General features: G+C 47.3%; 1 protein-coding gene across 2 annotated transcripts in view; it reads right to left on the bottom strand.

Moving 5' to 3' along the window:
- The window catches only part of LOC8051558 (tRNA (uracil-5-)-methyltransferase homolog A), a 53,117-nt gene that overhangs the window by 5,124 nt on the left and 26,981 nt on the right, over positions 1-21,012 (bottom strand). The window contains exons 7-12 of one of the 2 annotated variants that reach the window (XM_040500317.2): positions 20,585-20,743; positions 19,994-20,146; positions 18,305-18,487; positions 14,151-14,226; positions 9,334-9,453; positions 6,777-6,873 (exon numbers count right to left, since the gene is read on the bottom strand). In XM_040500317.2, the coding sequence (XP_040356251.1) occupies positions 6,777-6,873; positions 9,334-9,453; positions 14,151-14,226; positions 18,305-18,487; positions 19,994-20,146; positions 20,585-20,743 (788 nt within the window). The remainder of the gene's footprint in view (positions 1-6,776; positions 6,874-9,333; positions 9,454-14,150; positions 14,227-18,304; positions 18,488-19,993; positions 20,147-20,584; positions 20,744-21,012) is intronic. The other variant, XM_040208569.3, reaches the window with a different exon arrangement.

Below are 21,012 nucleotides of genomic sequence, written 5' to 3'. Positions count from 1 at the left end.
CACGTGCAGTTCCTCGAGAGGCCGCTGCGGGAGAAATGGTGGCGTTGTGTTCGTCATTAGCTCGGTGCTCGGAGACAGATTGGGGCCACTTTTTCCAAGCTGTCTCTATGGGAGCTTCCCAACTGAGTGTTTTAGTAACGTTGGCTGAGTCCGATCGCTGCGTGTCTCGCCATTTTGTGAAAGTAATTTTGTATAAAATAGGCATTTCTACAGCAATAATTGCGTGGCTCAATGTTTTCAACTTAAAGCAATCACACTTTATTTTTTGTAGATGTCTTGTACGCATACGTCGTGCCATTTCATTCCGATTATGTACCGGTGTAATATTTTGCCTGCGCAATAAAATATTTTCTAGCCCCGTTGTTATGTGCAGCTTTCATTTTAGCTAATAAGACACGCTTACGTGACTAAAAGCGCGTTATGACAGTCGATCCGTGCTGTTGCCTTCGCTTCAGCGCTTGGACATGTGCCCCCGATGGCCTTCCTTTGCGACGTCACGAGAAAAGCACCACGGCCTTGTCTTCCAAAAGGTGTCGGTGGGGCAAAGTCCCGTGCGCTTCGAGACCAAATGTTCTACTAGCGTTTCACTTTTGCTATGGCATGGGGCACATAATGTGTCTATCCCTTGAAATTCAGCCCTATAAGTTTTTGTTCTTAACACTCCCACAGCAAAGACTTCCACGTGAATTATCAAACACCTTTTCCTTTCATATGTCCCTTTTTTTTTATATGTACCTTGCTAAAGCTAATTTTTTTGTCCCTCCCACATTTTCCTTTCTGCCTCTTTCCCTCCCTTTTTCACTGGACTAGTCTGCTCAACTCCACCAGTAGTGTGCAGGCATTTAAATGGCAGCTTGCGGGAGGTTAGGAAGTACCCTCGCACAGCAGCATTGAAACATCTACATTGGCTGCCGTCTGCACACTGGTTCGCAAGGTCGCTCCCAGGTGGCAGGCTTAATGCAGAAACATAGCAGGAGATGCTGGCGATGAGCGAGATAATCGCAATAAATAATAAATTCAAGAAGAGATACAAAACGATTCCGTAGTTTTATCAAACAGACGTCTTTCATTTAAGGGAGGACACTACCCAGAAAAAAACATTTCTGCAAAAAAAGTTGATTTTGCCATATTTACCATGCAATATTTACATACACCAACATCTAGAGAATATTCCGAGAAAGTTTCGTTCGTTTGCACAGCATAGTTAATTTTTTATAAATTATTTTCTGTCCACCGAAGCTAAAGAAAGGGTAGGGTTTGGAGCACTTTGAACGCATTTTTCTCTGTTCCACATTTTGGTGTAAATTCCAGTTTAGTCAACCTATTGTTTGATAATGGCAATACAGGGAAGGCTCGTTCTTCACTTTTCCGGACTGAAATTTAATAAGGAATGCGGCTATGGAATTTTTTGTCACTTTACAGATATCTTTTATAAAAAATGTTGACGTTTTGTTGAAGACAGAGAAGACCAAAAAGTTTACCAATTTTGCAGAAGAGACAATTTATCGAAATAAATGACTTTTTACAAAAACCTTTCCATAGCCGCACCCCCTAGGCATTCTGCTACATATCTAGTGAATACAGTGAATAAAAATCTTGAATACTGCGATAGTTTTCCGACGATAGATTAACTAAACAATGTAGGCGTATTGCTGATAGAAGCTGCTCTAATTTCCTTCCCATTGAACCGACAGACCAGAAATTTTGTTGTGCAGCCTCTAGCATGACCACCAGCCTACCCTGTAAATTCATTATTTTTAAGCCAAGGATTCAAAAGTTGACCCTCCCGGGGGTGTGTCCCCTTAATAAGAATGCACTCTAAAGCAGCTGCCCTGCCACATCCTTCATTAAAAGAGGGCTAAATCACCTATCTTTTGTGCCTCTGACAAAAAAGCTTTCGTGCCAAGTCTCTGGCAACTTTAACTTCGTGCCCGATGTCCTCTCACCGCCTTCAAAGTGGCGCGAGAGGTGTCCTGCCTTTGCTCTTATGCACAAGGGGTACACGTGACAAGCAAACATTCTTCAGCTTTGTCACCACATTCTTCAGCTTTGTCACCTTTGCCAAAAGGCTTCACAAGTCTCTTTTTTTGTGGACCATCTACACAAGGCTTGTGTCCATAAGAGCGAGACAAAACACATGTGTCTACTCAGTTCACTCGAAACGAGCTGTCCATAGTCCAGACTGTGGGTTTCCATATTAACGAGGCAGGCTTGGACGGAGACAGATTGGTCCCCTTTTGCCCATGTAGTGGGCTGTCCATATTGACTAGGCATAACCAGCATACAACGAGAAGATTTAATATTTCACTAGCCCCCGCATTTCTTACAGGTACGTGGGTTGGACTGTATTGCTCTCATTGTCAACTTTTCCGAGGCGTACAAATATACACAAATCCTAATCATTTGCAAACGGTGTTTGCCATATCAGCAGACTACTAGAAGTTCTAGGAACATTAGAAAATTATAAACGTCCTCAGAATTCCTCTATTTGTCGCATCAGGTTTCATTGCTTCGCACCGGCACATGTGTAAATGCTTCACTGCTTTGTACTGGTGTGCTCGAAAAAACTGCCAATGTGTTAGAGCATCTTGATTGGCTTGACGGGCTCAAAAATTTGACTCGCTATTGTAGGTCAACCTTTTTTAGCTAGGATTAAAGTTCGACCCCTAATTTTAAAGGACAACAGCGCGAAAAATAAAATTCTAAGCTATACAGTCACCGACCGATTCGCAGGGACCGGAAAAACGTCCGAATAATTGAGCAGTCCGAAAAATCAGCATATTAAAATTCTTGCCTTTATTACTTCCAAGTGGACTTAAAAAAGCCGTAAATAGTGCCTTGTTACGCCTCCGTTTCCGTTCGGCAACTTTCTGTTAGCTTCAGGATCGCTGCCTTCCTTTCTAGCGTTATCGTCGAGTACTTTCTGCACTTCTTAAAGGAATACTGAACCGAAATTTGGATTTCGCAAAATAAGGCTGCAGAAGTGTTGAACCGGACGCTATAAACTGCAAAACATCACTCGTACATCGATATCTCAAACGGATGGCCGTACTTTTGGAAAAGAAGGGCTTGATCGAGCGAGTTCTTTGACGTAACTGTCCTCCGGGAGAATTTGAGAATGAGGAGAAGCGGCCTCGCTTCTCTCCTCCTCACTTCGGTTCACCAGCTTGATGGGACGTAGCGAGGACGAGAGAGAATGGGAATCGTGACGTGCTTTGTCTCGTCGGCCTCGTCGGCCGGGTTCAATCACGCACTTCTTTCCCGAAAAATACGGCGATCCGTTAGATATATCGCCGTATGAGTGATATTTTTTGGTTTTGCAGCTTCCTGCCTATCCGCCCGGCCTTGTTTAGTGAGCTCGAAATTTCGGTTCAGTATCCCTTTAACCACACATCGCGGCGGAAAAACAAATGACGTCCAAGCCAGCGTTGTCCGAACCGGTTCGAACGAGATAAGCGATTTAAAACCACGAGCGCAAAATGTCGACTGGCGATGCGAAGGAACGGGAAAACAAAGCAAAATGATAATAATAATGATGATGATGACGTGCAGCTAAATGGAAAAAAAGGGCTAGCATAGCGTCACCTAGCGGTAGGACTCGGGAGTGTTCAAGTAGCACTGCGAAACCAAACCAATCCTTTGCAGCCAACATAGAATTCAAAATGGCCGCTTCTCAATGGTGTTTTCCACTGATCGCTCGCGACGATTTTGTCCGAATAATCAAACGTTCGGACTTCAAGCTGTCCGAAACATTGGTCGTGAATATATACACTATTTCTATGGGGTAAGTCACGGTTCCGCCTTTAGGTCCGAAATATCGAACAAGACCGAATTGTCGGGGCCCGAAAAAACGGTCGGCGACCGTATTCAACTGAATAAGCTAGTCCCTACTTTGCTTGCCATGTTACATTAGGTTTAAACCAACCTGCTTGTGCACTACAACTTTTTCTTAGTACAAGAAAATGAAATGTCTCGCGCAAAAGAAAAAAAGGCATATTTTGCAGAAAAACATTGCGGCCACGATTTACTTAAAGGGACCATGAAACAATTTTGAAATCGAATTTCATCCACCGATCGTCGTAAAAGGAGTGGAAAAAAACACAAAAACACAAAAATAGAGAGCCAAAAAAAATTATTCGCTATAGAACTTTTAAAAGAAAACTGGACTCTTTTGTGCCTTCTTTCCTTCGAAAGCTCTCCCTTTTCACTGCGATGCATCCGCGGAACTGCAGCACGTCAGCCGAATCCACGTCGCCTATTGGGTAAGAGTCTACCTCAGCAGCACCACGATCATAAACAATAAATAGCCGGCGAATGTTTTCTAAAAGTTTTGTTAAATAATATTCAGATCCACATTTTGCAGCATAATTAGAGATGTGACGAAAATTGCCAAATTTGATAATGCTGAGAGTCAAGCGCCATCTATCGTGTGGTAAACGAAGCAAGAGAAAGACCCTACTGGACCCTACTGTGTCGCTCAGTTGGCTGTTACTTGTCGTGACGACCAGCGAACATTTATTTTTCAACGTGTTCTTCTCGCGCGTCCAGACTTCAAGCACCAAGAAAAAAGTAAAAAGCACTTGAAACAGACCACGACGGACAAGAACGCTGGATCCACAAACACCCGAGAAAAGCTACAACGGCCACGAATCCACCGACCCCAAGCGAGCTCGGCAGAAAAACAGGCCTAGCAGGCACTCCGACTCGGCGCAGCGTTACTTCAGCGGTACTTGACCAAGACCGTCTGCCCATGACCGGCTGGCGTGCTGAATGGAATGTGCCCGCGCGACCCTTGTGGACCCTTCCCGTATTATAGTTTGATCGCTGACCTCATTTTAGATTAAGAGGTGAGGTCAATCTCTTCCCCTTGTTATCTCCTTGTTTTCCGAGGCAGTGGTGACGAACACAGTCGTCGAAAAGGGATTCTCGTCGATTATATCTTCTTGTTTTGTGTGATATAGAGCTCAAATAAACGCCATATGGATTACCTTCGTAACACGGTATGTACACTTTGTTATTAGTATGCCATTTTCATTCTGACAGACTGCACGTCACTGTCGAGCTATAACAGTTCGTGGGAGGTATACGTGCAATGCCGGTCCAACCTTTCTTTGCCGAGTGTCACGTCAGTATCGAGTTGCAATCGTAAAAGATTGGTCCCGAAGCGCTTAGCAACAGCGCGAATACAGCACTTCTGTCAAATGCACACGTCCGCTCCGAGTGTGAACAGATTTACGTGGCTCTCGCTGACACTGTTGTAGTTCAAACGTATCTTTTTTAACGTCGGCTCGCTCCTGCATCTCCGAGGCCGTGAAAAACGCCGCGGCAATTTGTTTCCATCTACGTCGCTTTGCAAACGACTGACACGGGCCGCCTTTTACTAACAATGACAGTTGGGTTGACTTCTGTGGAGTCTTCACTGGAAGACTTGCCGCACTTGCCAACAGGCAAACCGGCGAATGGGACTAGTCCCACACTGTCGCTGTAGCGCAACATATCTCGTTGAATTTCGCTCAGCTGCGGTGCGTCCGCGGTGATGAGAGGCGCCGATTCCGAAAATACGTCGGTGACATCAGCCACATCAGCGCCATCAGCGCAGTAAAACCTACCGGCGCACCCTCAACCCGCTGCCGCTAACACTCCCATTCTCCTACTGCCTAGAGAACTTCCGGTTCCTGTCCCAGGGTACATCACGACCGTCAAAATTACGGTGCAACTTGTTTTGCGGTCAGTTGGAGAGAAAGAAAAAGTCGATATTTCATGAATTTTTTGTGTAGAAGTTAATAAACCGAGACGAAAACGGATGCCTGTTCCGCATTCAGTGAATGTTGAAGGTTTAATGTAAAAGTTATGTGGCAAAAGTAAAAACGTCATTTCATGGTGCCTTTAAAGGGAAACTGAAGCGGTTTTGTATTTGAGTAAAAGACTTCAATGGCCTTCATTTGACCTCCAGGATCAGGAATAGCGAGATTATTTTTCAATTTGGTGCACGGAGGCTTCAGAAGTTAATTTTTAAAGCACCGCCGAAGCCCCTCCTTCCCGGGGCATGACGTCACACTAGGAGTTTTCGGAATCTCTGCTCTCGCGCATCTTCAGCGCCTGTCAAAGCTGTGCACGCGCACTCTTGCTATTTTCGAAAACGTTAAAAAGGGACGTCAGGACTGCCGTAAGTGCGGAAAAATACACCTGGCAAGTTGTCATTGCACGCGCTGCCCACACGAGCGGCACGCGCTTGGCGGCCCAAAGATCCTAGTATGACGTCACGACTTGATCGGAGGTTTTTCGCATTTTCTCGCTTTTAGTTGCTTGCATCTTCAGGGAAAACGAATGTGATATTCAGATTCACGGGATAAAAATACGCCAGAATTATGCTCTAACTCGTTTTTTTCAAGAAGTGTTTCAGCTTCCCTTTAAGTATTTATGCCCCATTCACATTGAATCAAAAATATTATAAATTGATTTGCAGTGCAATTCTAACATTTAATATTTCTTATTAATGTTCACATTAAAAAATTCCATATTGGCACACCACTACAAATTGCTAAAATGCTCACAATTCCTTCTGTAACAAGCACTTCTTACGGCAGGTCCCAACCATTCATTTTATTTTACCTCAAAGGCATCTAGCAATGCTTTATATGAGGGTGAAAGCAAGAAGGTTGGAGAGGTTGTGATACCATATATACATTCATCTAAACAAAATGGTAACTAGCGATAGATGTTGTCAGATCACAATCGTCCGAGAGCCAGCCCAGTGCCGCCGAAGACAGACTTACTCGAGAAAGTTCTGCAGGGCCCCCTCTGGGTTGCAGGATATGTACACGAGCCTCTTGATGCTGGCCGTGGCTCTGAGTGCCCGCAGCACCTTGTTGTCTGTGGGACAACGTCAAGCAACCGTCAAGAGGGTCTCCACAGCTCGCTCACCACATCGCATAGCAAGATACCGCGTTTCACTCAAATTCTGAACGTGCAATCAGGAATCTAAGTCAAGGGAGACTAAACTAACTGAATTGCCCTTTGTTGCAAGTGGTAAGAGTAAACATTTTGGTAAAATATGAGAAGTTTTAAGGGGAATGTATGCACTAGGATCTCGCTTGGGCAGTGATGCTCTTTTACGTCTGTTCTGAGACTACTAAGAGTCTATAAAAATATATTTGTAATAGTAGCATGGAAAATAGGCTTGGTCGTTATTTAGAAAAGGGATTTATTGCATGCAGTTCTTAATTTGAAAACTGTTAGACTCGCCCCACCTTCATGAACCCCAAGAAGGCCTTCAGGGGCCCCAAAGGGTCTGCGGTCCCCCGTAGGAGAATCGCTGTGCTATAGCATTACTCTCAGAAAACACCCCATGCAAATGTTTCTTAGGATACTTCAATACGTTATAACTTATTAGCTGACAGGCCATATCCTATATGACACACTCTAATGTAGGTATTTAAGGAGAGCATGAAAGATACATTTTTGTCGCCACTCAGCTCTGGCCCTAGTTGAGCGCATGTGCCATTGCTGAGCCGGCACAATGTCAAAATCAAAACCACACCCAGTATGCTGGGCACAAAATCTGCCCCTTCCAAAGTGCCATTATGGCACTTTGGGAGAGCCCCAGGGCCCGATTTTGGTCACTGCAAGAGCGAGCGAAAGCCCTAATCTGGCTCAGCGAGCTAAAGTGACGCTGGTACACTAATGCGGACAAAGGGTGAGGATTGTCTGCTATGAAGCATCGTATCACAGACGAGAATAAACAACGTCGTCGACTGCTAACAGAACCAGAAGAATTGCAAGTTCCTTGCCGTGTGCAGAGGAACTGAGGCAACAGTCGAGGCACATTTTGCTGCACACACGGTCCTTCTCCACACCATTCGAAGTTGGCAAAGGTCTAAGGATTATTGTACGTTTTCATGTAACATCACACTTTCCCCGCTAAACTCGGTGGGAAAGTTGTGTCACGTCACGGTGGGAAAGTGTCTTGTCACACAGTCATGTAACATCATGCAACGTCAGAGTCACATGATATCACAATTTCTCCGCTAAACTTAGTAAAGCAATGCCGCATGTGAAGTCCGTGTTGGGCGACATTATGTCACGTGACACTGCTAAGTCACACGGTCGTGGACCGTCATGTGACGCCATAGTGTACCTGTGACACCACAATTTTGCTGCTAAATTTAGCGGAGAAACACTTTAAAGGGGCACTGAAGTCTATTTTCGAAAAGGTTGTTTTTGAACTTTACATTGTTTAAAATGTGTTAGTTCTCACATTTACCAAGTCCTATATTACAAAACCGCCTATTCATCTCGGGGCAAGAAAAAAACATCTCAACCTTTTTTTCTTGCGGACAACACTGTGTGGACCAATGAACGCCCTACAATACGCGTGGATTCCGAATGATTTTATTATAATTCGTTTTGAAGAGAGTTTGATAGGTACACATTCAGATAAGACTCCTCTTTTTCTCCGCGGGCGAAGCCATCACTTGCAACTCGCCGACAAGTGCCCTTTGTCGACCACTTCACTTGGAAGAAAGTTCTTCCCAAAAAGGGCGTGTCGCGATCTTTAAACACACTTTTAACGAGGAAATTAGCTAAGCACGATTGTGATTTTGGGCCTGTTGGGCTGCTTAGAGCGCCTAGATTGAGTTCTCACCACAAAAGGACGATCTCACAATCGACTTCAGTGCCCCTTTAAGTGGAGGCACAAGATTTCTGCAATTTTTTCACTAAATTTATAAGGGAAATTGCGACACATGACAATGTGGCGTCACGCAAAGCACTTCTCCGCTAAATTTAACGAGAAAATAGACTTCATACAATGTCACGTAATGCGACGTCGCCCGACACCTGACATTTTAGACAATTTAGAGAGGAAATTTCCTTGCCAGAGCGAGAATTTTGCCATCAAATTTAGCGGGCAAACGCCAAAGGGTACATAATGTCGTACGACGTCGCAATGTTGCCGATAAATTTAGAGGGGAAATTTCTCGGCCAAACTCTATGGAGAATGCTCCGCGCGACGTCGCAGTGCCACATGACCCCGTTGTTCACTGCTAAATTTAACGAGTTTGCACCGCACCGCCGCAAAACCTTACCACTAACGTCCGTCGCCGTAAAAGAGGAATCGTCCGTTAAAAACCGGACGCCATGGCAAAGTGATATAGGACGCAATCGGCCTTGCACCGTTTTCGTGCCGTACAAAAGCTGACAGGGAGCAACGGATAAAGGAGCCCTCGAGAGAGGTGCGCCAGAGGTTGAGAAGCCCCCACCGAGGTGGCGCCCGGTCTGTCGAGGACGCCGGCCCCTTGTAGGCGGCCGACAAAGCGGGAGGGAGGGACTCACGCAGCCCCTGCCTGGGCGGGTCCACGACGGCCACCATGTCCTCGCTGTCCCTCAGGGTGTGCATCACGTCATGCATGGTGTCCTCTGCCCGGCCCAGCACAAAGCTCGCATTGCCGATGCCTGCGCCGGAGGGCTCTTGTTAACAGGCGGGCGTGCGCAAAATGATTGCAGTAACAATTCATAAGTATTTACATTTCTACCAATGCAAAACAGATCTTTCAACGAAACAACAGTGGGGGCGCAGGTGAGCTGGTGTAACATTACCATTTCTTTAAATTACCCGAGACTGGGGCGAAAAAACTATGAAGTATCAAAACGTGGAAGAGAAAGGCAAAGTGAATAGGAAGACATTGTCTCAATGTTGTCTTCCTATGACAAACAAAGTTACGCATATCATTAGAACGCTGATATCCACTTGAATGATAGTAACGAAGTGTAAAAGCTATTCCTGGAATTTACTCTTGTTATACGACCAAATAAAAGGCAGCAGGCCCAGTCAGCTGCCACGATCATGAGCAGAACCACAGCAGAACCTGGTGCCGCTCAGTTCATAGATGCAACCATGTACCATTCATGGTCACGTATGTCTCGTGTGAGAGGAATTGGTGAGGAGGATGAGAAAGAGGAGAGCGGCATGGAGAGATGGCTTGGGAAAGCTAAAAGGCTGACGTCGTACTCGCTCCTCCTCTTCTAATCTCCTTGGTTCCACCCGTTTGCTGGTTCCTTTTTGTCACGCGATTCTTGGCTCCACGCATGAAGGAAGCTGCAGGAACTGCAAAACTTGTCTAGCATGCCGCAGTCGTTCCTGCACATCCATACAGCCTTTCGTCCAGCAAGACCAAGACCCAACGAGGTTGGGCAAGACCTTTTTTGCATCTGTGGTGTATTGAAGTGTTGTGGGCAAGTGCGCGAGGACGAGGACATGGGCAAACAGCCCTTTGCAAACTCAGGACTCTGTCGCTTCTAATCCTAGCCTCCACGAGCAGGACCATAGTTGTGTTTTGCCTTGGAATAGTAGAGGTAGTGGCACCTCACAATAAGCCTCTCACGGTGTTTTGTCTCGCTAGGTACTAACAGCAGCACACGATACTTTTTCTTCGTAAGAGTGTCACAGCCGTAGTGACAAACATCGCTTTAGCTTCTGGACGACGGTGCTCCTTTGCGCTATTAGTGTTTCGCGGCAATGCGCGGTTGCAAAGTGGTCTAGTCGACCCTCGCTGTTGTTCGCTCGTCTCCTCCTTAATGTGAATGTGCTTGGGAAGATCGGCGGACGTGCCGTCGCGTGATCAATCCGTCCGCGGATTGGTGTATTGTGCGAATCGGCCTGCGCCGTCGGCGCTATGTTCCCGGCTTTTTGGACGCATATGATACCCAGAAAAGCAAATGCACTGACCAGGAAATTAATACGTGTGTTCCTATGGGGCAAAAGCCGGGAAAATGTAAATACCAAGAATGTATCAACGAGGCTCCACTGCACGAAGTCCAGTAGTCCCTCGTTATAACAAAGTCCACGGGACGGCAAAAAGATTCGATACTACACCTAAGTGGTAATTCAACGAAAGCGAGGGAACCAAAAAAACAGTGACAGCAGCCTTGAAAGTGGATGGGAACACAGTGAAACACTCAAAACATAGATTTAATCAAACAAGCCTCAGTGACGAACAACTCGTGGCACCTTTATTAAGGAGTAAAAAAAATAAATAATTAAGTGGCGTTTACTGATAATATTTTACGGGCATCACTCCTCGGGTTCCTTCAGGCATTGCAAGAGCCCCGTCGCCGCCACTGTACTCCACTTTGTTCCGAAGCAGCCGTAGGATGCTTTGCGTCTCTGCAGTCGATATTTCTTGAAGTGACTCTCTGATGTCTCTTTCGTGTTTACCCTGGCTGCACGCAAGGTCTATGATCGCAGCATCATTGGCAGGAGCAACAAAGGGAACATCAGCAGCAACAAGCGTGAACGAATCTAAGTTATCTTCGGTGGCTTCGCCAACGTATTTGCACACACTCCTGCAGAGATTGTTGCAGCTATGGAAATCATCCGCTGGCTCGGCAAGCACGCGCATGCGAGAAAATCCGACGTGCGCAAAGCACTTGGTGGCGATCTTCGAATCGCGGGCATACTTTCTCTTGAGCGAGAAACTCTTTTCAAACCCGACCAGTCTGCCTCACTTTTTCGGCAAGATGGTCGAGAGTGTCAAACAGTCGACGGCGGAATGTTGACTTCCTTGGCGATTTCAAACTCTGGCCGGCCCCTTTTTTTCACATCCACAGATCAAAGGGACTTCTGGTAAACACTGCCATACGATGCCTGTACATGCCGCAAGCTGGCAAGCTTGCACAGGAACGCGCATCTCGCGCGTCTGGTCTCCCAAGGGATGATCTAATTCGGGCTCTTTCGCTTCCTTGACCCAATTTTATTGGGAGTCGGGCTGTGGGCACTCTGTGTAGCGTCGGAACGCTGACGCACTTCCAGCGCTCTCCTTGGTTGCGTCAACATTGGAAGCGGCGCATCACCCTCTGTCACCCGTTTGCTCCATTTCCTGTTTGCCTTTTGCAGTTTGCCATTTGCCCGTTTGCCACGGTGGGGGAGGGGGAGGAGACGAAAGGGACCCCTGTGTGCCTCTGTGTAGGCTTGGACGGTTTCGGCACCTCGGCCTTCGTAACCAGCGTGGTCGGCCGTCGATATGCTAAAAATAATCCAGTTTGAAATGCGTACATTTCGTTCGGGACCACGTTAAACTTTGATTAAAGGACACATGCAAAGGAAAAAAACATTTTTTTTTAGACAGCTTAGATGGAAAAAGGATGTCATAAAACAATTTTACAACGAAGAAAACAATTTTTTAGAGCTATATTTACGACGCTATACGAATTTGTAGTTGGCGCTCGCGGGAGCCGCCGCGCTGCGTCGCCGCCGCACGCTGAGCATTGTACGAACGCCGTTTCAACGCGTTTCTCCGCGCCGCCGCCGCCGCACAAGTTTGTCTGCTTCGGGGCGCCGCCGCCGCCGTCTGACCGGCGCACAGGTCTATCACGTCTGCTTGCGCTTTTTCAGGAGTTTCCTTTGGGCTCTAAAAGTTACTTATTCATCTTAGTTTTTTGTTATACATCAAACAAAGATGAATAAGTTACTTTTAGAGGCCATAGGAAGCTTCCGAAAGAGCGCAAGCACCACGTGACATATATGGGCCCGTCACGTGATAAACAAAGGCCACTTTTCAGCGGCGCCCGCCGGTGCCAACTACAAATTCGTATGGCGCCGTCAATATAGCTCTAAAATGTTTTTTTCTTGATTGTAAAATCGTTTTATGATATCCTTTTTCCATCTAAGCTGTTTAAAAAAAATGTTTTTTTCCTTTGCATGTGTCCTTTAAGGGGATGACTCAAATAAAGCGACTTGGTTATAACGAGGTACTACTGTATCCGATTTTGAGCGAAACAATACATTAGGGTTAGGACGAGAGCTGCAGTGACAGCGGCAGAATCCAAGCTACTCTTCTGACTTCTTTGCAGTACTTCTGCACGTTAATGGACGTGCCTTTGAGACAAGAAACAGAGTGCTCCCCCGGCCAGCCCGAGGAAAAGGTAAAGAAGGCAAAGGACCGAGCCACTCTTGCCTTGCGAAGTGGCCGCAGCCGGTCTTCAACTCCTTGGCCATACAGTCGCGTCTTGCTAGTATGGGCCCAGTGAATACCGCCTACATGTTGACACGCCGTTGAGGAAGAAGAGAGCAGTGCCCGCACAACCTAGTTTCGGGCCACAAGTGGCACCAGTGCCGACATCAACGACGTGCATCACTCTGGACGTCAAATAAACTCTGTTTTGTGGCGATGCTCAAAGCTTACAATAGCTTCGTTCAATTTACTTGCACCTCCTGCACCGTTGCAGAGAAGTGTATGGTGGTGTACTTCCGGTATGTATATTGAGCAGGGGCGGCTGCAGGAATTTCTTGAGGGGGGTCAGGTGTTGGTCATCGTACCATATGTTTAGGAACCCCCTCCCCCTCTCCCTTGTTTTACGCCCTAAATTTTACACATGTGAAAATCAAGAGGGGAGTCAGGACTTCCGGACCGCCCCTCTACATCCGCCCCTGATATTGAGATACGACCGGAAGTACTCAGCCCAACACTTTCCTTTACCAATGCAGGAGGTGCAGGGAAATCGAAGGCAGCTAATTTGTGGTTTTTCACCTTGATCCGTAACCAAAAACAACTCGCATCAAAGACGACTCTTCCGGTGAAGGGACACATCCACACTAACGAGACTCAACTGTATCACAGTCCTTCAATGAAGATATCTGTTTTTCTCTTTTGGTTTTAATAATTTCCGTTTCTTTAAGAATGAATTTTTCTGGTCTCGTTTAACCTTCGCGTTCAGTCTTTTTCAACATTTTCGAGCGACTTCCGAGACTGTACTCAAGTTCGAAGAAAGAGTCCCACCAAAAATACCGGAAGTCGCTTGTCGGCAAACTGCCTCGTACGAGAAAGAAAGTGTCAGCAAACTGTCTCGTACGAATGTGGCTACCAAAATAAAGCTCCAAACAAACCCGTCTAAATTAAAAAAAAATCTATTAAACTTTGAGTGAGTTACGCGAAGTCATCTGGAACTGAAACAAAACCCGATGGTGCCAAAAGTGGCGCGGCGGTGCGTCCCACGCCGGCACGAACTGGCTGCACCTACGTCAGATGGCCGTTAAAATACCATGCGTCACAAATACCGCCCCGTCCCGCATTGCCGTAACAAGCTCGAATATGCCGCGCGGCAAAGAAAGAGAAAACGAAGGGCAAAACGTGGGGCCGTCGGTTGAGCCTCACCGTTGGCCTCTGCATTCCGCTTGGCGTTCTCCACGGCCCGCTTGCACACCTCCACTCCGTAGACCCTGGCCACTTTCTGCAGGGGGATGGACAAAACCGGTCGTCCGATTAACAGTGCAACGCTGCCTCTGTTATCGTTCCCCTGAGCATCGCCACTCTGATGGGTGAAAAAGCATGCATGCTACTACGGATAACATTTCAAGGCATGTTGCGCCAGTCCCTGTTATCTGATGCGTGTCAGATGGAAGCGAGCGCAAAAAATGTGTCTGCAAACACGAAAGAAACGCACGCGCAAAGCGTGACTCTTGAGAGTGGCATTGCGTCATCTGGAGGTGCAGACAGTCATTTTGACTGGTGCTCCCATGCTCCGAAAACTTCTGCCGCCGACTATACATTCGTTCAATTCAGTGAATGGCAAATGGCTGAAACTATTACATGTAAAGTCAAATTTCATCATTGCTTACATCACATAAGAAATCGTTCGGACTTGCAACAAGTTTCAAAATCCCCTTCCGATTTCCTATAGTCTGGATGTAAAAATATTTCGGTAGTACAAATGTCAAGATTCCGAATATTTCAGATCATGCCGTATTTCCTCATGTATGAGAAGCAGTTATTTTCAAAACTTTTTCTTGGTCTGTTTTATACGACGGTGCCACATGCATGTGGTTATTTCCATAAGTACAAACCTCAAGTGCAACGACGTAGAACAGCCCAAAGTGAGGTGGTTCGTGGCTGCAGCAAGCCCTCCACTCCGACCCCGTCCGCCAAGAGCGACAGAAGACACGAAAGATAATGGAACAGATTGGCAGTCGCCAGCAAAGGCCACTTGGCTTGGCTTGTTTAGGCTCAACTGGCTCTACGCACCATCTTTCAGAGCACTTCGTAACTACGTAGCTATAGGCCTTTACCAGGAGGTGCTGCCATCTTCTACTTCTTTTGGCATCCGCCTTTTGTCTATCTTATTGCCGCATGTCCACATTTGTCTTTGCGTTCCCACGTTGCATAGGCGTTGAGCTAACACGCCAACACCAAAAGCGCAAGAAAGCTATACAGTGTAGACCGCATATAACGTATGTCGCGGGAGTCGCAAAAATCCGCACTATAAGCGGTACCGCGTTATAACCAAAACATCAATTTTTCAGGCCAAAATACATGCCATGAGACTACTTACCTTTGTAAAAGAATTTAATTTATGTTAGGGGAAAAATCAAGCTTAGTTTGAGGAAAGTCTTTATTTCACCAGACTAGAACAGTTCTGTCTCAAGTGTGTCACACATTTTGAAAGAAATGAGCGACTTTTGCCTGGCGCAGCCTTTTAACAGCGTCGCGGGTTGCGGACGGACGTTGCGAGCGTTCAGGATTGCTAACCCTAATCACTTTTCTCCGGCAATGAAAACGCGTGAAAATTCGCATCCTTTATACGGTACGCGCCAGTAATACCTTCAACTTGAGCGCAGGCATGAAATGCTCCAAATAAGAAATCCGGGCGATGTTCGAAAACACAGAAAGCACCACTCTAGTCGAAGTAAACAAACATGACGACACGGGCGTTTCTGCCGTCTTGAGAGTGCCGCCACGACATCGCCGCACGAGTAGGTGGATCTTCCCTTCTAGTACGTGCTGGGTTATCATAACGACACACAACGAAAATTCAGTCAAGGGTAGCGCTTTTACGCGGAACGATGAGCCTCCATCACGTAATCTACGTCGACGATCAAAACCAACGCCATGTTTGCGGATAGACGCAGCCGGCCCGCGACCGGAGAGGAGGAGAAGCGTTGTAATAGAGGTTGGGGGGGAAAGGAGAGAGCCAATAGTGTGTACGCACTGCCGGCATGCAACGCGCGCAAACACTTCTCCTCGACCTGCGATTGGTCTGTCGTTGCGGCTGTTTCCAACCATCGCAGCGGAGGGACGCGCGCACGAGAACGACACGTGCATGCGTCCCTCCGTCGCTATGGCAACTGCAGCCTCTCTCTTCGCATCTCCCGGTTTCTTCGAGCAACCTCCTTGCCCCGCGAGTGCCGCTCGCGGCTCGCGCCGTTATCTAGCGCCGCAAAGGGAAGCGTGCTCGCTGCGCCGGTCAGTCGGCACGGCCGCCGGGCTCTTCCAGAAACCGCACTATAACCGGTATTTCCCTTCGCGCGCCTGCATTTTAAGCGGTATGTAAATACATGGAGTTCTATGGGGGGCGAACCGGTGGTTTAAAAAAGCCGCGTTATACCCGGTCCTGCACTATAAGCGGTTACGTTGTAAGTGGTCTATACTGTACTGTGAAATTAAAGTTGTATGTTGTCGTGCATGCGATTGAAAATGCCAACCATGCTGGAGGAAGGCATTTCAACATCAAGAACATTTTTCCGAACAATTCCGCCGCATACGATGACGAGCCATACAAATGGTGCGACGCCACCGTTTTCGAGGTCCACAATATCTCCATGTCGATCACCGACTCGTGAGTTTTGAAGAGGCCGCCCAAGTTTGACAACGTTGACGGCGTTAAGTCGATTGGGCGTTCACAAGTGCTAGTTGCTGTCGGGTAGCCCCGCATGCCGTTATCCACTGAAGTCACTCTCATTCTCTCGCTGTGTTCCATGCTCTTTTTATGGATTTGGAGGGCTGACTCCTCCACGGACGATACGGCGAATGTTTTACCACGTGGCCTGCACTTTGCCCGGAGTTCGATGTATCCGGTAAAATGCACTCCTTATAAGCATCACTGCTTAGCCAAGATTGTTGGAAATTGCACTTTCCCGCACAGATATCGGCAACTTTTAACAACCGGTTCGTCCAGATTAAATCGTATCATGAATTAAAACAAATCAAAGTTAACCACAATGCTTTTAAGTACTGTAAACCACTCATTTTTTGCGGGCTTAATATTTTGCGATTTAGGTCAAAGCTGAAGATCTGGAATGATTTGCAAGCTTTTGCAATGTAGTGGGATTTTAATATAGAATCCAATGTCTTTACATTTTACCGTAATTGTTCGCGGGACCCATTTTTCGCGAATTGTAGATGATTCACAATATTTGTGAAGATTAGGTCCTTGCGAAAATTAAGACGTTTACAGTAATCTTTTTTACCTCGGGAAATTAACGAATAGTACTTCGTCAAATAAAATTGTGACACTTCCGTCACTCCACGACTTTGTTGATGCCATTACTTCTGTCGCGAGATACCGTGGTGCTTGTGATTGTAATATGTAATGCTATACCACAAACTATGATTTTTTTTAATGAACCCATACCCACTATGGCTCGCATGTATGAGCCGTAATATCCTTTAAATGAAAAATTATAAAAAATAAACTAATTAACAGCATTTTAATGTTTTGTAATGTTAAATTCTATTTGAAACTGATAAAGAGCATTACTAATGCCCTTTAGAAGCCACCTTCACGGCCTATGCTAGGGAAAGCAAGGGTTCGGGCCACCGTGCCGTAGTCTCGAGCGCCAGAGCACGGAACGCCGGCCGTCCGGCGGTTCCAATCTGCAAGCTCTGTTTCGGCCTCGAGCAGGTGCCGAGATGTTGCACTCTGGGAATGCTCCGGGGACCCTCGGCCGTGAAGCAGAGCAGACCGAGGCATGATGTGCGGGAGCAGCAAGGTGGGGCCGGCAGCAACAATTGAAAAGCGCCGATGTTGGAGGAACCGAGAGCGATGAGAAGGGCCACGGAAGAGTGAAAAAAGAAAGCGGACGACGCTTTTAACACATTCGTGTAGCGCGACGCATCAAAACTGCTGGCGTGCCAATCGACTCGGCTTTTCTTGGAGCGACGCACGTCGCCGGTACCTCTTCGTGCAAGAAAGCTTGAAGGTGATAACTACCAAACTCGCGAGTGATATCTCGCCAGTCTTTGGGTTTGTCGAAGCCTCGCAGGCAGCTTCGGTACTCCGGCAGTGCCCGCGTCTGTCTCCACATTGTGCCGTTCTGAGGCAACCGAAACTTCCGGGAAGGTGCGACCTTTCCTCTACGGGCGCCGGCAGGGCGAGAACGGTGGGGAGGTCTGCTGGTCGTCCCTCTTGCGGCGCGAGCGGCGATGACGCTCAGGCTCGTGGTCGAAGCAAAGAAAGGTAAGGAGCGCGTGCCAGAAGCCGGATATTCTGAGAATTCCTTGTCCCGTCAAGACGTAAACCCTGGAGTCCTCACCGCAGCCATGCAGAGCCCGATGGTGCCCGTGCCACAGCAGACGTCCAGCAGGGTGGTGCGGGGCCCCAGGCCGGCCAGGTCCTCGGCCACCTCCAGGAGCACCTCTGCGGCCGGGGTATTCACCTGGAAGAAGGCGTCTGGCCCCACCCGGAAGGACAGGCCACGCACGCGCTCCTCCAGCTCCTGCGGCGGACAGATGCCCCGTCAGAGCACCGGGCAAAGGCTTCTGCACCATTCTGCTAATGCCACAGTGCAAGCGTGGCACCAGCAGGTCCACTAAGCAATACGCCACTACTGCTCTTTCATTCACGATTTTGTTCACTATGCCCCACAGCAGCTCTCGGCCTCAGTAGCGTGCACATTTTACCGAGATGAAAGGAAATAAAATAAACAAACAAATGAGTGCACAAAAGAGAAAATACAAAAATAAAAACAAACTGAAGTACGAAGACAGACATTGGGTGTATCGCCAAGGTGTCGACGAGCTTTTTTTAAATGTTCTGAAGGAAAACAAACTTTAAATCGCTCTTCTCCTAGATACAGAGAAGCTGTAAGCGTGTCGTCGGAGACGTGGGCTGTGTTCCAAAATTTACTCTATCTTACTCCAGGGTAAGGGTTTTGAGCCTTGGCATTCTAAAACCTACCCACGTGTAGCATCGTTAAATCTGTGCTGTCACGTGACACGACCCACCGGAGTAACTCGGATCCATTGGGGTAAGATTTGGAACACAGCCACAATGTTAACACTTTGCCAGCGACAAAAGGAGGCCCGATACGCTTCTGTAAAACGCAAAGTAAAATGTCACAACAAAACAAACAAAAGTGCATCAGTCGTGGCATTCGTTACTCTTTGGAAAAACACACTATGCAATGCACAGCTGAAAAAAATTTCAAGAAGTCACGCAAAGAATGCGAGCAACGCATGCACTAAGCGCTCCTGCAACTAGTTTCCTCAACCGTCCATTAGCACACTAGGGCCAATGCTGTGAGTCATCTGCGGCAATCGAGCCTAGACAGCACCTCAGACAGACCTCACAGTTCAGCAGAGTAATACAGAGGGCACAAGGGGCAGCCCACTCTCGATGCAGGAGAAACTCATGTAGCCAACAGCCATTATTCGAGATGAAACGGAGTGCTGGCATGTCATGCCTCTTAATGCTAAGCGTGGTTAAGAATAACGGCCATTTGGGTAGCATTTGTCCAGGGTTCACACTGTCCGATTTCGGCTGGAAAATCGGAAGAAACCCAACTCCCGAATCACTGAAGTCGTGAAATGACAAATAACCTAACGCTTTTCTGGGCCTCAGACACGGTCCCCTTCCCCTGAAGAAGCAGGGCTCAAGTCAGCATTTTACAATATAAACTCGCTCAAACTCACAACCAGGTCAAAACCGAACATTTGCTTTCTCTCAATCTCACGACTAGAAACAATCAAGTCATTCACTCCCAAGACCCCGCTCACCTTCAATTCCTCACTAGCACTTATACATAAATTGGTGTACCCACCTGAGCTCATGAACTCAAGCCCAGAAACTCACCCAACCTCATGAGTTCAATCAAACCCAGGAACTCACTACAACTCATGAACTCCAATTCACGAGTAAGAACTCACAAACTCGAACTCACAAGCTCACCAACTCGATCTGAGGAATTCAAACCCGCAAACTTCTTGGTCTGAGGGCCCCTCACCGTAGTGCCAAAGAGGTGCTCAAACTCGGCTTGCTCCCCTTCCGGCCGCTTCTTGTCAAAGCGCTGCAGGTACAAGGAGGTCACTCCGCACACCTGGCCGGGGCCCGACTCAAAGAACTCCCTCAGCTTCCGCTTCTCCTCCGTGATCTCCTCCTGGAAGGACGTACCGTTCGGGTCTACCATGCAGAAGCCAAGGTGTTGCGGACATTCGGCCAACACACTTGTTCCACGAGAACTGAGAGGACTGATCTAAAACTGGAGCAAAATGTGCAAAGATTGCCGAGGTGCTCGTGTCAAATTTCGACGCCAGTTCAATGAGAGTGAACACACTTTAAAAATGCCTAAATGGCTACTTGCCACGGAGCACACCAAATAAAAAAAGCTTCAAGAAACGCTGTCTGCTTTCTGGCACTGATCCTCACACCTGACATGCTTACATGTTTGTTAAGTACAATTTATGGGAAAATATTTCCTCGAAACTTGTAAAAAAGAACTTGGCCGTTTCGATCTCCTAGAAAGCAAAAGTAACAATGTTTAGAAAGAGCTCGCGTCTCGAGAAAGCCTGTGACACCAGAAAACAAAAAGTTGCACCCGTGGTGTCACCTCGGTGAGGCCCTGGGGGTGGATCACCACGATGGCCATGACGTGTCCCTTGCAGCTGGTGCGCACCGTCAGCTGGCGCCAGTAGCCCCCGTGGCTCTCAGGGTCAAAGGGCTCCTTCCCAGACTGACGCACATACTCCTGAAAGCACTGCAGATATGCACAGTAAGTCACCACACCGGCCTCGAGGTAATTGGAGCAGTCTCAAGAACACGCTCCAGTGATATCACAATCTTGGGGGCCCATAACCACGAGGTCCCTTAGACAATTTTTTCTTAAACTTTGGCACCCAACTTATTGTAAGGACAATTTGTACTAAATAAACAACTCTGAGATTGGCCGTCAATCCTCAGTCTTCAGAAGTACTTCAAGTACCATGCACATCCAGTGGTGCTTAGAGGACATCTTCAATGCCTGTA

This window comes from Ixodes scapularis, unplaced genomic scaffold, assembly GCF_016920785.2.
Source record: "Ixodes scapularis isolate PalLabHiFi unplaced genomic scaffold, ASM1692078v2 PGA_scaffold1__304_contigs__length_218370807, whole genome shotgun sequence".
NCBI lineage: Eukaryota > Metazoa > Arthropoda > Arachnida > Ixodida > Ixodidae > Ixodes > Ixodes scapularis.
The sequence above is the reverse complement of the archived record's forward strand: the minus strand, read 5'-3'. Positions and strand labels throughout refer to the sequence as shown.